This window comes from Sander lucioperca, chromosome 12 (assembly GCF_008315115.2).
Source record: "Sander lucioperca isolate FBNREF2018 chromosome 12, SLUC_FBN_1.2, whole genome shotgun sequence".
Taxonomy (NCBI): Eukaryota; Metazoa; Chordata; class Actinopteri; order Perciformes; family Percidae; genus Sander; species Sander lucioperca.
In genome coordinates this window covers 28,147,334-28,164,864 of record NC_050184.1, presented here as the reverse complement: position 1 = coordinate 28,164,864, position 17,531 = coordinate 28,147,334, and the positions used below count along the sequence as shown (strand labels likewise).

Here is a 17,531-nt window from a genome sequence, read left to right as displayed (position 1 = left end):
CAGGCAGTACGCAGGCAGTAGTAGTTGTCAGAATTTTTCTCTATCACTCTGGTAGTTGTGTTACTCATAGATTGTATATAAGAAGGTGTTACTGGACATGCCTTAACATTATAAAACAAATTATGTCCATCGGAATTTACAGAACTGTAGCAGCTGTCAGTTATTTGCCCGACAGAATATTTGCTTGTTAGCCTGCTAGTAATTGTTACGGTCGGTGACTTTGTCAAACCGTCGTTGACTAACATTAACGCTAACGTTACTTCAGAATAAATAACATTAACTGTCTGTTGAACGTCACAATGTTGGCGACATTGTCGAGATTTAAAAGGCCTCGGTGGCTTTCTCCGGACATAATTTTAGGATACATATTAGGACAAGAGGTCAGAAGAAACGAGGTGAGCTTGTTCAGTCACAGTTCTCATGTATCAGCAGCGTGGAGACCGAAAGTCACCGGTGGTATCCGAGATATCAGCACCTCCTGTACGCTGTGCGCCAAAGTCCGAGGAAACCCGAAGAAGAGAGAGCTGTCTGAAAAGAAGCTGGTACGTGCAACCTTACAGTTATAACCATAGACATATTATGTCTATGGTTATAACACTTTCCCAACCTAGTGTTTTTTCACTGATCTATAGGTTACAAGTCGTATGAATAGAGATAATTAAAAAGTAACGTTACATAAAGAGAGTCAGTCCATTAGTAAAAGCCCAAGTTGCCTTCAAAACAAAGACAAATATATTCCTATATTTGGATCATAGTCTGTCTCCTTGTAAAACGCCTAACGTGCATACATAATATTTAAACAGATAATAGTTTCTTTTTTAAATCTACAAAAATCACATCACAGGAATATCCAATATAAAATGCCTTAATCTCTCCAACATGTTTCACTAGATATACCCTGTGGATAACTCTAAAAGAAACTTGTATTACTGACATATTTATAACCAGTTACTATATCTAAAGTTAGGTCAATTCTTAGTAGGTTCAATTTCTGACATATTGTTATATTAGGCTATATATTAATTTCTCATAAGATTGTTCCACTGTCAAATTAATTCACAGCTTTTAGCAGTAGCCTACAGCCCTTGTTATTTTATTATTTATTTGTTTTTGTGTAATCCATCCTAGTATTGTGTTGTTGACTCACAGTGTGGATTAGCCAACTGTTTTAAGTGTTTCTTTATTTGGCCCATAGACCCGTCACTTTGTGGACCATCGCCGTGTGAAGCTGGTGGCTGGGTCAGGCGGTAAAGGGGCCAGCAGCTTTCACAGTGAGCCGAGAAAAGAGTGGGGTGGACCAGATGGAGGGAATGGAGGTGATGGAGGAAGCATCATTATCAAGGGTAAGTTGGGTGTCCGTCTGGTTTAAGGAATGTGTACTTACACGAGACTGTTTGACATGTATATTCTACAATTGTCCTCTCCTGCCTTTAGACTAGGGATCGACCAATACTGTTTTTTCAAGACCGATACCTATTTTTAATAGTTAATGAAACCGATAACCGATATTTGGAACCAATATGCATTTACAGTGAAAATTTAAATCTTTAAATCAAAATACAAATTTTGGAATGTTACAAACTCAACACAAAACTTTGTTTAAATGCTTTAAGCAATTATTAAATAAATTAGACACTTTCAGCAATATAAACACATAGTCAGATAGTGTTGTGGGCGGGACATTAAGTCAGACTCAGTGGTGAGTGAAACTGAAGCAGAGGGACAGACACAGAGCTGTAGCGGAGCCAAAGTAGCACACTTTTTAATTATATAACTTTATCGGTTATCAGGCAAATAAAACGCTGATACAGATAATCAGCAAACTGCCAAAAAAGGGCCAGGGCCGATAATCGGTCCATCCCTACTTTAGACACCATATATTAACTATGTTATAATTTCAGGCTGCCCCTTTCAGGCAGGAATGTGATTAGATTAGTCGAGAATCAAAAACAATTAGGCGCTTCCTTTGCCATGTTATTCAGTATCATGCTAAAATGTGCTTCCATTATTAATTCCTTATTTGTGTGCTTTCAGCGGACAAGTTTGTCAAATCATTGGCGCAAGTAGTTCCGGTTTACAAGGGAGAGGATGGGCAATCAGGGGGCAGCAAGAACTGTTATGGCAGGAATGGCAGCCCAACCTATATCTCTGTGAGTCCATGCATTTAATCATAAATTACATGCAATCTAGCAGAATATAATCTATGATTTTTTTTGTCACGTTTGTACCATAAACTCTTACCTTGCTTTTTTTTCTATTCATAAAAGGTACCATTAGGCACTGTGGTGAAGGAACAGGGGCAGACAGTAATGGACCTTTCTGAGCACGGCCAGGAGTATCTGGCTGTATTTGGAGGGGCTGGTGGAAAGGGGAATCGCTTCTTTCTGTCCAATGAGAACCGTGCCCCAATGACAGCAACCCCAGGAATGACGGGCCAGGAAAGGGTCCTTCAGCTAGAGCTCCGTACCATGGCCCATGCTGGACTGGTGAGAAAAAGCTGCCTATGTTTGAAATACCATTAGCAAATTGCTTTTCAACACCACAAATGTAATCAACTGATTTCTTTTTACTATCCCATTAGGTGGGCTTTCCTAATGCTGGGAAATCATCATTGTTGAGAGCCATTTCCAATGCCAGGCCTGCTGTGGCTGCTTACCCCTTTACAACACTCAACCCACATGTAGGAATTGTCAATTACAGGGATCATGAGCAAGTTGCAGGTAGTTGATTTTAAGCAAACAATTAATATATTATAGAGTTATTATTATTCATTATTTGACCACGGTATAATAACGTTTTTATATGACCTTGCTCTGTATAATTTGCAGCTTTTTTCGGTATAATATACAGTATATGTTCCACTTTTACCCTTGCTCTGTGTAGTTGCTGACATCCCAGGCATCATTCGAGGAGCCCATCTCAATCGAGGCCTTGGCATCTCTTTTCTGCGACACATAGAGCGCTGCCGTTTCCTCCTCTATGTTCTGGATCTGTCAACTCCGGAGCCCTGGACCCAGCTCGAGCACTTGCGTTATGAACTGGACCAGTATGAGCCTGGTCTATCCCGGCGGCCTCAGGCCATCATAGCCAACAAAATGGATCTACCTGAGGCCCGGGAGAAGCTAGAGACGCTACAGAGCCACGTCACCCAACGTGTCATCCCCGTGTCGGCTCTCACGGGACAGAACACAGAGGAGCTCATCCTCCACCTCAGAGAGCTTTATGACGGATACCTCAAAGGAGAAGAGAGTGGGGAAGGCAAACCAACTAGGTGGTAGTGGAAACAATTTCCTCTTGCTCTACTGATATTTTTTTACGATATACTGTATATATTTATATTGGAAGATATAGAATGTATTTAAGTTGCTTAATAAATATATAAACAAAACAAAATTCAACGTGTTATTTTATTAATGACTTGCAGCATATTGCTCAATACACTGAAAATATTTGAGATTTCTTGAAACCTTTAATACAGCTTCATGCTACACAACAAAGGCAAGGCAGCTTTATTTATATAGCACATTTCAGCAACAGGGCAATTCAAAGTGCTTTACATGAAAACAGATTAAAAAATTTAAAACAAAATGCGAGAATAAAAGTTACAGTGCACTATAAGAAATTAAAGATCAGTTTAAACAGGTAAATATAAAAGCAGATACAATAGGAATTTCTCTTTATATGCTCATATAGATTGTCATACAGTGTCAACAATGCAACTTCAGTATAATAAATGAACAGTTAACATAATACAATACATGTAACATTTTACATATACAGTATTTATGTTAAAAGACAGTACACTTTTAATGTTAGAATTAACAAATGCCTTTTTAGGGTGAAGAATAAGAAAAAGACAAACTGGGGAAACACCATGACATTTACACAATTTAGTAATTTTTTCAGTCAGTACAAAAACACTAGTGTGGAACACTGGCAAAGCAGAGGTATATACAGATCTACATTAAGCATACACGTTTTGCTATATGTTTTAATGTATTTTGATAAATGTGGTCCTGTGTTAGGACCACAGTTGCAGCTTGGTATTGAAAGTAAACATAATTCCAAAATGAGCCATTTAGGAATGATGTGTCTTACATTATTTTAAATGACGTAACTTAATTTTTTTTCAATTGAGCCTTTTAGTGAATAAAGCTCTGTAGAGTCTTAACGATGACTGGTGGGCTGCTGCTGCTCTTGACTTGATTACCAGCCTACACAAGCACAATGACTCAGATGTGTATTTGATTTGCCAGCAGTCCTCTTGATATGTGTTTAAAGGTGAAAATACTACTCATGATTATTGTATTTATCTAGTTCTCAGTAAAAGCTGAATTTGTTTCATTTAGGACCTCATAGAGCAAAGATACTTACTATTTTGATGTTTTGTTTTGCTCAGTACAGTTACGGTATATTAAAGAGGTGAAAGCTTTAGTGGAAACCAGCCACTGTTGTGGTCTCATGCTCTTGTAAAGGATGGCCTACGTCAGCTTCCTCCTCTGGGGCTGACGTTGTTTTGGAGGCTGCTGTGTCACATATTTTCGGTTAGTGGACCGGGCCCTATATGACCGCTTTCTTTAAACATAAAACTTAACGTGACATCCAATAAGATGATAAAGCTGTTCTGGCATCAAGTTTATATTTTTGTTGAGCTTGTTTTTGGTGGTGTGGCTTACAGTATGATTATGAAATCTGCTCCCTCCCTCTCTCCATAGCTCAGCATGTGAGAGGAAATGATGAGGAGGGTAAGAAATGGACCAGACTCCTATGGGACTACCTTCGTCTGCATCACTGTCTGAAAGTTTGGACTGCCTAATGGCAGAGATATTTCTGTACTCATCTGTAAAATTGTATGAACTGTATAAATTAGGACATTATCACCTTTAATAATAATAATAATAATAATAATAATAATAATAATAATAATAATAATAATAATAATAATAATAACAGTTATCATCAGACTGCCTGTCATGTAAAATTCATAGCTGCATGATCACATGTTGGCCACCAGGTGGCAGAAGAACTCCAAAACAAACAGCCCTTGTGGCCGGTCTATGGGCCGTACAAAATGACCATCCCATGTAGCCTGTTTCTGGCCAAGAGGAATTAAGTCATTGACCTTTTCAGCTCAGGTTGACCAACTCCTGAGAAAAAAATATGTGGATCTTTAGCTTGCTAACTGATCAGCTTTCTTCACCTGATAGCTAGCATTAATGCTACTAGCTAACTAATTGCTAACTTAAGTCTTTCTGCCTTTGGTGCTAAGCAGGTAGTTTAGTGTGCAGTGAGGTTAGGGTTAACAGTTAGCTGAGCGTGACTGCTGAAAATAGCTGCCCCTTTTGAATATTGAGACTTTTATCACACGGTACATTTGTCAGCTATAAAATAATGCTAAAAAAGGCAAAAAGTTTAGAGCTTCAGGGCTGCTGCTAGGGTATAACTGCAGATAAGATGAGTTACCACAAGGGAAGGGTTTCTCAGAGTTAGTCATTTAATACAATGTTAAAATAGAATTTTAATGAATGCACATGTATTATCTTTAATACTTTATGTGTGCCAAGTTATTTAAACTGAGATAACTTATTTGTTATTGACAGTAGGCTACCATGCTTTAAGTTCTCAGAGTGCGAACTGGCTGCTCTTCACTGGCAACCTGAGGGGCAAATCATCTCAGTTCTGGTAGTTAGTTAGTTTGTTCCCTCTTTCTTTCTTTAGGTGGCTTGGATCAATGTCATATACCTCAACATTTATAGCCTAAGCTAGTTAGCAATAGCTGTAAACATACACAGCTCAACAGGAAAACACAAAAACAACATTAAGCACTCACATCAGTAGCCTACACAAAAAAAGCCATACAAACTTATCGAGAAGCATCTGATCATGACGACATGAGTGATTCCTATTTTAACTGTTAAAATTATTCTGTTTTTATCACTGATTTTGAGCTCTGTATGTATGGAGTTCCACATATAAATCCCCAGAAAAGAGGCATCTGTTGTTTCTTTATTTCTTTTATCACACACACACACATGGATTTGGCTCTGCGGATGGGTGTTTACAGGAGGAACTAGGCTACGAACACTGGAGAGAATATTTGCTTCTCCCACAGAGTCCTTGGAGAAACATTCCAAGGACACACGCAGTGGGAGATCTCTAGCTGTGCCTGTAAATTAGTGCTGTAGCATTTTTCAACAAATGCATAAAAAGAGTATGACCAGCTGGTTAATATTAGTTGTTTATACCTCCACCACAGCATCCAGGGTGATCATGGTGCAGCAGCCCTTTATGGAGCGAACGGTTTATGCCACCTTCGTGTGACAGTGGCCTGATCAGGTGGAGTTCGCACATGCCATTGTGACTTCACCCCAGTCAGGCATCTTTGAATAACCTCACCCCACTGTCGGCACAGCCTCTGATGTTGTTGTTGTTGTTGTTTTTTAATGGCTGTGTTGTTCAGGTCTGGTGGAGAGAATTCAGGACTATCCTCATAAAGGCTTCAAGGTGAAACCGCAGCTCCCGCCCAGTGTCTTGTCTGCATATCTACCACTGGTTCCTCCAGGCTGGCCACAGCCCCAAGTAAACAACACACACTGTATTAACTGCTGCAAAGAGTGCAGTTAGTTATTAAATCTGTGTTTTGATGGCTTCTCCAGAGACCCCATTATATTTAGGTTCAAGAAATCACACACAAATACTATGAATGAGCATTTAGACGTATTTAGATACTCTTAAATATACATCTGTATTTACCACATTAAAATACATGGTTAAATGGTGCGTGTATCATGGATACAGGTTGTGTCATTATCATTGTATAACCACAAGGATTCAGTAATTCACAGGAAATAGATTGATAAAATAAACAATTATTTTGAGTTTTATTTTGAGAAAGTTAGGCCTAATATTGTGGTCATTTACTTTTGTACATGTTGACATGATTTATTGAATATTTTAGAATATATGATTCTTGAAGATTTTTTTGCAGAGACGTGGATATGTACCAACATAGCTCATTTACACACACACACACACACACACAATACACACACACACACACACACACACACACACACACACACACACACACACACACACACACCCACGCACGCACACACGCACACACATATACACACAACAAACACTACCTTGGAATTATGATGCATCAGTTGGCATAAGTAATTATATTCTTCTTTGCAAGTGCTTTATTTACAGTACACATTCCACACCTGCATATTTTTGAGATGTGGTTTGGCTCTTCTCCCATTTGTTTTTCACTCTCCATGTCACATTTAAAATCTCTTGTTGCATGGAAAAGAGCATTGCATAACACCAGGAAATTACATTTTATCTGAGACCCACAGGTTAAGTAGCATTGCTAACAAAGGTCTCTATAGCAGTCTGACTGAACTTAGCTTGCCTTGTTTTAAACATATGCTGTTTGTTTTTCATGTCATGCAATACAATTTTACCACAGTATCATATTATAATGATTATTATCTTTATTGAAAGAGCACAAATCCATCTTACATTACGTAATTATCTGACAAGCAAAGTGTTAACACATAATTCAATGATTGAACTGAAGAAAGCATGAATTTAAAGGTTAAACAAAGAAAATGTATCTGAAGATAAATGTGATAGACCGCCATTTTCCCCACCATGTTGCATTATGATGTTGCGGTATGTTGTCTTCTTTCTAAATGAACATAGCAAAGTCATCCTATTGAAACTATCCTAACCTAAGCGTCTGACTTTGAACACACAGGGATTATCATAAACCCATGAAAGAAAATCTATATTTACATGAGTTACTTCAGTTTTTCTTCAGGTATTGCGGTAGAAATGCTCTAGGTTTTTCCTATTTAGTTCAATAATTCCATTTGTTAAAACAATTACAGACACCAGTTCAAGCTTTCCAGTCCTTGATAATCTGTGTTAATTCCCTATCCACCATCAACATTGCTAGAGAAGAAAGAGTAAACATGTCCTCTGAACCTCCAAAAATAGTCTCAGTCAAGAAAGGTAGTTGTGCTGTATACAATACAAAACACATGTTATTGAAATGAAGGTAACACTGGCCAATCCCCAAACTAATGTAACAGTTTTCCTTCTTTAGCTTTTCATCAGTCACAAAGTTGAGACTCATAATGGTAAGGTTTGTGTAACATGACTTGTGAATAGTGGAATAGTGGAAACTATGAATAGCTGTGAACTGTGTCCCTGGTGCTAATTAAGTTCTAATTTTCACATTTTCTCAGACACAGTCATTGTGTTTTTCTCCCCCAGCCATCATTGACTGATGAAGAGTCTAGAGATGATAAATGAATCCTTCAAGTGTAGCTAAATGTAGCATAACTTGCTGTGAGTCGCCACAAAGGTTATCCACAAGCACCGTATAGCGTATGTAGGTAATATTTATGATTTAGGATGATTAACTTGTTCAAAAATACAAATATGAGTGTTATAGGCTTTCTTGGATCAGAGTTGCTGTCTCTGATAGTCCTTGGGGAGGAGGTTTTGTACTGTAGGCAGTGCTTTCACTAGACATGCAGATTGAGGCCAGAGTATTGAATTTGAAATCCAGGTCCATGTCCAAGTCTGGGTCAAAGGAAATATCAGGGATGGAGATGGCATCAAGCTCAAAGTCAGTCTTCATGTCTCCCTCCTCAGTATACACATGAGGAGCATAATCACCCAGCTCCTCTCCTGGTGCCTGCAGCTTGTACAGCATCTGCAGTATACAGAGAAAGAAAATAAGAAAAAGGAGATTATATTTATGTTTTAACAAAACAGAATTGCCCTAGCTTTGGAGAATTGATTCAATTCTTGTCATTACCTTTTTTAGTGATTTGAGCAGAATCGTACGTTGGATTACACCGTTCTCTTGATTTGCAGAATATTGTTGTCTGTGTCCAGCCCAAGTCTGGGAAATCAGAAGTAGATAGTTATATGATTTCAGTTGTTTAAAATAACATCAGGAATCCAACATAAAATGCTACAGTTAAACTCTATGGATAGAAAAATAATAGAAAGTTTCACAGGAAAAGGGTTCACAGTAGTGTAGATCGCAGTACCCCACGCATAGAGTTCCTCTGCTGGTTTCTCATTCTCGTGGTTGATGATGCACCCATTGACTGGAAAATCAAAAATGGTAAAATTGAATGAACTGCAAAATGTCACGGCTTAGTAAAATTCTTGACATCTGCCTCTTTAGACTTTGCTACAATACTACTACTACTACTCCTACTACTAATAATAATGTCAGTACCCAACGCATAGAGTTCCCACATGAAAAGTTTTGTTCCATTGTTGAGTCACTCGTCAACTGGGGGGAAAAAAGCATATCAAGCCATGACAAAACTTCACTTTAAAATCATTTTAATTAGTGTTTGTCACTGTACAACATAAAGAAAAGGCTGTCAATTTATTCTTTATTTTCTAGCTGTCAACTAATCTTATGAAAACACCGTAACCAAGAGTATGTTAGTCCGTGACTTTAAAGCTATAGTGCGTAACTTTTTGATATTAATGATCGTCCGTCCAAGCCATTGCCAAATGAGTTGCTACAAAGCTAATTAAGACTATCAGCTTCACACAACTCTCTCTGTATTTCTCAGTATGGCTATGTTCAGAAGATTGTGGCATTCGGTGACTGTCTCGCGCAGAAACTCGAGTGAAGATAATTTCCTCTTCTGAAGAGTCCATCATGTGGCGCGCCAACAGTTTTGTTGTCATTACTAAGAATTCCTCATGTGGGCAGCAAAAACTACACACTATAGCTTTAAGCCCTAAGCTTATTCGTTCCTCCAAACTAATTTATTATAATACCATGTTTTAAACATTTCACAAATATATACTTTCATGAAAAAGGTAAACTTATTTACTGATACAGGAATGTTTTTAGCAAACATTACTCAAGAGTAAATAGTATATGTTGAAGACTATTTTCAGTTGCGGTTGGGTGTGCTAGAGTATTTACAGCAGCATGTATGTTGGATCGATTCAAAGTAAACTACAGTGCCCATGTTCATTGTAAAGATGTCACCTAGTGCAATGTTGAATTTTTGAAAGTAACAATGGAGTTCTATGGCACAGAAGAATAAGCTTTATCAGGCTTTGGCTACACAGACAGTGCCCGTTTCAATTAATTGCTGGTTTTGGTCTTTTCATGGGATTTGTTGACAATAAAAAAAATCTAGAATATTGAAAGACCCATCCTTTAATCTAGAGTATGTTGCCATTTTTTACTAACACTAATAATAATAATAATAATGATAATTTCTGTACCTGATACAAATAGTCCCTTCGCTGTTGTAGGATTTCAGTTTGGGACATGGCCTGCTGGGCATTTGACATTGCCGCATCCGTTGTTGACTGAGTAATAAGTTGCAAAAAAATCAGTCAGTCATGACCACATATTAATAAGTGGAAAAAAACAATTACTGCCCCATTTATCACGATGCATAACAGATTAAGAAAAGTGTTCTTTATAAGCTTGTTATTAAATGAATAGTTTTAATCACAATTACTCGCTTCACCGCAACTTGAGACTTTGTTGGGCTTTGTTCCTCATATCCTTTGTCGAGTGGCTCAAACATCACCTGTTGAACATTTGAATACAGTCTTACAGTAAGTTTTTACAAGAAGTTATATTTCCATTATTATAGTGTGTACAATACTATTGCTGTAGATGCAACCCCTCTTAAGACGAAAGAAACATTACTTTCCAGTTCACAGTGCGTTTTTTGATAATTACTTTTAAAAATTATTTTAGTAAGCCTAAGCACATTTAACTTTAGACTTGAAGAAAATGGAAAACAACAAATTGAAACAAATGTGTGTGCGTGCGTGTGTGTGCATGTGTGTGTGTGTGTTTTGCATTAGCCAACAGTAATAATCAAGTACATTTTGCATAAAAAGTATTTACTTTGCAGTCAGTTCCCAGTTTCTCAGTGTTACAGTTCATGAGTTGTTGTCCTTGTCCTGAATCGTCATCTGGGATTGCGATGCTCTTTTCCTTACATAACACCAGAAAAGCCAAAAGTAGCATACCTGGGATACAAATACCACACACACAAATTAAATCCTACAGTGTTATGTTCTAAATGATGCTATTAATCTTTTACCTGAGGAAAGGCTCATGACCAAAATGTAAGCTTCTGTTATATAATATGTCATTTTAATTTATAATATAGTGTTTGATTGTGAAATTTTCCTAACTTTTCAACAAAAAAAGAAAGGCAATCTTCACACAATATTCACAATTTTGGACATGCTTCCTACCTGCAAGCAGTAGCATGGCGAAAAAAATGACCACAAGCACTCCTCCTCTTACTGCAGAGCCAGTAGCTTTGCGGATGCGACAGTTTGGCCTGTCAACGCAGTCACACACAGTAACTGACAGGTTGTGTACAGCTTTCAAGCCCTGATGGTCAAACACCTCCAGTAACAACTCATATTGTCCAGAAGGAACTGTTGGCTTTTTCACCAGGTTGACTGAATACTCTGTGCATCCAAAAATGAATTGCCATATTGTCAAGATTCATTGTGACATAATGTACTGTATAAACTAGACTTAGGTTTGTTTTAATAGCAGTGGCATTATTTGCTCACCTTGTCTAGTGTCAAGCTTCCACTTGCCCTTCTCTTTTTCCTGGAGCTCAAAGGTGAGAGGTCCACCATAGGGCTCTTCATCCGGGTCAGAGGCAACGATGTTGGCCAGAGAGAGTCCATCAGATTGGCACATGTCAATTGTGTTTACAGCTAGGGATGGAGCATTGTCGTTCTCATCGATAATATAGATGTGCAGGGTTGCTGTGCCTGTCATTGGAGGTTGACCTGATGACCAAAAACACATTTTTAGTAATGTGATGAAAAAATTGTGATTAATAGCACATACCTTATGTAAATACTCTGTAGGTCATACCATTTTCAACAGCACATATTGTGACGTTATAGATATTGTCTTTCACAAAGGATGACTCCCGGTCTATGATCTTTGATGTGGTTATTTTTCCAGTCTTGGGGTCCACTGTAACCCAATCAGCTGGATCGTTTCCTTTTATGTATCTGAACACACACACATTGTGTTAGACATTCTCAAGTTCTCTATTGACATTCATGTACTAGCTTGTTATTATCCTGTGAGAGGGCATGTTGCTAGTATCTTGATGACTTACACAAGTGTGTTGGCACTGGTAACGTCAGGGTCTCTAGCTGTAAATGTCACCAGGTAGTGACCCACCTTGACATTCTCAACCAACGTAACTTGTTTGTTAGGTGCGTCAAAAATCGGAGGCTCATTTACATTCTCCACAATCACTGTCACTAGGCAGGTGGACAGACTGTGTGTCTCTGTCCCAGTCGCACCACCAATAGTGGCACCTCCAATAGTGACCACTTCCCAAAGACCAGTGGTGTGTCGCCTCACCACCTTGCATATGCCAAAGGGTATCTCATTCTCTACACTGATAGTCACATTCTTCAGAGGACTGTCTTCATAGTCCAGATGCTGAAGAAAAGAAAAGTACAGTGAAGTAAAAAATAAATGTTGAAATTTGTGCCATAATGTATCTTCACATCATACATTATAGGGCTTTTTTAAGAGCCATAGAGTTCATCATACACTGGTAGTCAGCGATTTCTGCAGTACAAACAAGTTCTTTTACTTTCTCTGACAGATGTGTCTGCTCCCCTCCCCTTTGGTCGGATTCACACAAACTTTTTTTTTTAAATATGGGGCTGTGTTTGAGACTATGACCATGAAGAGGAGTGCGTGTTTAGGCATGTTTGAAGATTAACAAGTATCTCAAAATCGGACTTGGCCTTCTCTGTTTCAAATATTTTAGTAGATTGAGTGAAACACCTTTTATCTTCAAGTTCTGATGGCAACACTCGTTCACAGACATATTTGTCACGGTCCTGCTGTGGCCAGAAGCCTTCAGACTTTTTGTTTAATATACTGTATTTAAGACCTTATGAGTATTTCTTTGGCTCTTGAGGATTTTGTGTTTTGGGCTTTCATGTTTCATTCATTGTGTTTGAGTTGTCTGTGCTGGCACTGTGTGTACCTCATGTGTCCCAGTAGCCCTGCATGTCTTCCCTTCTGTCTAGCCTCGTCAGCCTGCCTTTCTGTTGCCATTCCTCGTCTTGTTACCCAATCAGTGTTTCCCTTCTTACTCCAGTTCCCTGCCCACTCCAGCGATGCTTTGTCTTGTGATCAGCTCCTTGTGTATTTAGTTTGTGTGCTCCTTTTGTCTGGTGTCAGTTCGTTAAAGTACAGTATTTTGTGTTGGGAAGTTCTACCGGTTTCTGGTGCTCTGTTTCCCAGTGTTCCTGGTCTACTGTTTTGGATTTATTGCCTGCTTGACTTGGTCTGTAAGTTATTTCAGTCATTATATCACTGAAACTTTCCCCTGCCACCTTCTTGTCTCGTCTTTTGTGCCTGGGTCCTAACCTGTAACTCCTGACAGGTGACACATATTGATGCTTTACCATTACAGCTCATATCTGCCATATCTGCATGCTGTAGTTTGTTTACATGTGTCTGTTGCTCAGGGCTACATCACGTTTCGTTGCTCTGATTGGTTGCAGGAATATCCAATTGAGTTCAGGGGCATTTTGGTCTGCTCCCGTTGGCATGATGCATTTTGGAAACCGAAAATAAATGGAGAGGTTCCAGACTTATTTGCATTTGCAAATTGGTGTGGCATTGTCAGGCTATAGTTGTTGTTGGTCAAGCCTTTGTGAGAGCAGGATGTAGATAGAATTAATACTGCATGATATTTGAAGGACAGACATCAACTAAGGCCATCTAATGGTTTTGAAAATACCCCATTGCAATGATTTTTTTAAGGCTGGTAGTGGGGCATGGCAATGCATTTTTCTTTAAAAAAAATGTGGTGTCAGTTTATTTTGACCAAATAATTACTGCAGCTTGAAAAGATAATTTTTCAGTATGTATTATTATATCACAGACGAAATACCGTTTTCACATAGAGTAGGCCATCGTTTGTCTCGGGATCAGTAGTGATTCTGAAGTTGTTGTTTGCATCTTCTTGGATTCGATATTTGGCTCTCCAGGCAGCTGTACCTTTGCTATCTTTGTCTGTAACTTGCAGACGTGACACAAGCACATTTTCCTCTCCTTCTTTCACTCTCCCTGGACCCTGGGACAAACAAAAAAAATTTTTTTTTATGAAAAGAGACTGTTGTATTATAGTCATTGCCTTCCTCATGGTAATTGAAAGAAGTAATTGCTCACTGTATGTCCTGTTATCAAGGGAAGATGGTTATTTCCATCTTCTATGTGGATTATGACGGTGCAGGAACTGGCAAGCTGTATTTGTTCTCCACGATCTTTGGCCTCCACTATAATGGTGTATTTCTCTGCTTTCTGATCGGTATAAAAGAACAGTCACTCCAAAGTTATTATCAAACATATTTGACTTGGCCATATAAGTCAAATTTAAGGGGATGAAAGTTTCTAGATGAACATATTAGACATTTATTATCTGAGAATTATGCCATCATGCAACGAGTCCTCTCACCTCATGGTTCAGACACCCTTTAAATGAAATGGTTGCCGTTTCAGAGACCTGGGTCAAGTAGAACTCCAGGTCATGGTCATGTAGTGGAGGATCTGAGACTATTTTAAAATCAAATAATGTATTGTTCTCTTTGGTGTCAACATCTCTTGCATTAATGGTAATCACTGCAGTGCCTGTCGGTATCAGAAAAAAGAAAGACTTTATAATAACCATCAATTTAAAAAATGGTATATTCATAGGTCATTAAACTTTAGTTAATAGTTATTTTACTGTTAAAATAATAAAAATTATCATATATTTAATGTTTACTTATTAGTAATGTTATAATTTGTCATTTTATCATTAGTTTACTACAATATAAAATAAGTAGTTTTTACATTTAGATAGTTAATACTTTGTCAGTGGTAAATAATTGTTTTGCAAACCATCTATTCACATTACAACAAATGCTTATATTGATAGTTAATGCTTAATAAGTGGTTTATAAAGGATCAAGTAACAATAATTATGCCCCATTTAATATTGTTTTAATGATCTATAAAAGAGATGATTATTTGATTATTTGTGCACTGATAATATCTGTCTGAATAATGTTTATAGATGCTTTACAAAGTATTTATCAGCCATTAACAAAAAATCATCAGTTGCAACTTTATAATAGCCATCCAAATAATGTGTATTGATGGTTTACAAACAAATTCTTAAAGGTTTACAAATAATTTGGTAATCATAAAGAAATACATACTATTATTTAAAATGGTATAATGTGTGCAACAAAAAACTGGTAAAATGACAAATTATAGAATTCCTAATAATAAGTAAACATTATTTATTATCATTTCATTGTTTGTTAACACTGAAATAACTACTGACTTAAGATAAATTATCTATCAAGTTACAATTTATTAGTGATGTTTATTTAGTTTTTTTTATTTAGTTATAAATATATATATTTTATATTATACTATTTCATAATAGTAGCAGTAAAGATTACATCAGACAAAATGAGCTACCTTGTGATGTTGCCTCCGGTATGCTGATGTTGTACATGTCATGGTCAAATTTTGGAGGGTTGTCATTTGCGTCATTAATCAATATCTCAATGCCCAGGTTTGTGTCTATTACATGATTTTCTTTGTCATATGCCATACATACTAGCTGTAATGCAAATGCAAGAATTATGAAATATTGAAACCCTTGACTGTGGCACACAGACACACACACACACACACACACACACACACACACACACACACACACACACACGTAATAATGCTGTTTTAGTAAATTCTTTCTTACTTTTAAAACTTTGAATTTCTCATAGTCAACGGGGCCATGGACAGTAAGCTCCCCTGTGATTTTATTGATTTGTAATATGCCTTTGGGTTCTTCATCAGCACCTTGACCATTTATCTTGAAAGAGACAAACTTGTTCATGACTGAAATCTGTTGGGAGTCAAAACCAAAAAGTTGCAAAATGTGTAATGATCTTCCTGCATTTTGTCATATGTAGTATTCATATCCATGCATCGTGATTCCTGGTAGATACTCACTTTGCCCAGTGTGTATGGGAAAACTCCTTTATAGTCTTCATCAATGCTAAAGGAATCAATGATCCAGTTTCTTTTTTGTCGCTTCAACATTTCTGAAGATGATATATAGACTCCCAAACACTGCAAAAAACATGACATTACTTACATTGGATTTATTACATTTGGGATGTTTTCTGTATTATGATTGATTATTATTTACAAAAACAAAAAAGCGTAATTAAACTCTGAATGCCTTATTAAACAAGTTGCTACATTTTTTACTTTTTAACAGCACTAACACACTGTACCGTCAACCGTTTAAATGTTTTTTATCTGGTTTTATATATTTTAGTCTACATATTCTTTCGTATGTCTGTATGATTGTTGCACTGCAAGTGGCTGGTGGAGAACAGTTTTTTCATTTTCTTTATGTATGTAAGTACACAAGGAACTGTGAAAAATATATTAATCAGGATCTAAATTGTTTTAATTTGAATTTCTCAGTTGGCACATAACACCTTCTAGAGCACTATTGTGTAGGTCTAAAGGGACGAGATCTATATTCTATAGGCTAGTCAATTTGCAATTTCTACATTGCCTTGTTTGTTTAGCTTTTCTGACAACCAGAAAAAATTTTTAAAATTTTTTATCTGTAGCTCTCTCAATTCTTGGTTATTGATAGAAAATGTACATCGTTTTTAAAAGCAATCCATCTATCTGTAAGCAAGCATTTGAAATATGTTTAACCATCTCTCCAGAAAGACTGCGACCTAACATAAATTCTTACCAGCATCAGGAGAAGACTGAGTTGTATTGTTTCCATAGTATATCCAAGTCATGTGCTGTTATAGAAGTTAGTCCCTTCGATGAAAGACTATTCCTCGGACGCACCTGAATGGAAGTTCATCTTCATACCATGCATGTTTTGATAGAAAACCTGTGTGGGAGGGCAGTTGTCATAATAATTTCACATGAACCTCATAGGTCCAACCTGAACGTTAAGAAACTGGCAGTTAAGAAACTGTGTGTGTGTGTGTGTGTGTGTGTGTGTGTGTGTGTGTGTGTGTGTGTGTGTGTGTGTGTGTGTGTGTGTATGTGTGTGTGTGTTCATTACTACTGTATTTGGTTTAGTTGCTAGGCATTATTGAGACAAGATTTCATAATAATAACCTTAAACTCAAAAACGTTTTGGATTATTTGACATTGCATGATTCTATAATTGATATTAGACTAGATGATTTCATAATGTTTGAACTTATTTGTAGTTTTCCATAACCCCCTAACTATTCCAAAGCTTGTGTGCCGCCTCAATGTACTCCTGCCTCTCTGTTTCCGGGTAGTTATCCCAACACAATTAGTGATTAGTTTAATTCAGGGGGATGCTTTTCTTTCTTTATTATACTCACATATGTATTGCATTTAGGAAAGTATTTCATCTGTCCCTTTT

General features: G+C 37.3%; 2 protein-coding genes across 2 annotated transcripts; one reads left to right on the top strand and one right to left on the bottom strand.

The window, feature by feature from the left end:
- The first annotated feature begins 6 nt into the window (after nucleotides 1-6).
- On the top strand, nucleotides 7-3,393 carry mtg2 (mitochondrial ribosome-associated GTPase 2). Its single transcript, XM_031316369.2, has 7 exons — nucleotides 7-23; nucleotides 266-542; nucleotides 1,196-1,343; nucleotides 2,035-2,150; nucleotides 2,268-2,486; nucleotides 2,582-2,720; nucleotides 2,884-3,393. The coding sequence occupies exons 2-7, from the start codon at nucleotides 300-302 to the stop codon at nucleotides 3,276-3,278; spliced, it is 1,260 nt and encodes a 419-aa protein (XP_031172229.1). The 5' UTR covers nucleotides 7-23; nucleotides 266-299; the 3' UTR covers nucleotides 3,279-3,393.
- A 7,097-nt stretch (nucleotides 3,394-10,490) lies between these two features.
- LOC116061977 (cadherin-2-like) lies at nucleotides 10,491-17,006 on the bottom strand. The gene is made up of 13 exons (XM_036008379.1): nucleotides 16,872-17,006; nucleotides 16,106-16,225; nucleotides 15,852-15,998; nucleotides 15,566-15,710; nucleotides 14,553-14,725; nucleotides 14,267-14,398; nucleotides 13,989-14,171; nucleotides 12,183-12,514; nucleotides 11,930-12,072; nucleotides 11,617-11,841; nucleotides 11,287-11,508; nucleotides 10,931-11,055; nucleotides 10,491-10,604 (listed from the first exon to the last, which is right to left on the bottom strand). The coding sequence occupies exons 1-13, from the start codon at nucleotides 16,905-16,907 to the stop codon at nucleotides 10,491-10,493; spliced, it is 2,097 nt and encodes a 698-aa protein (XP_035864272.1). The 5' UTR covers nucleotides 16,908-17,006.
- Between the last annotated feature and the right edge of the window lie 525 nt (nucleotides 17,007-17,531).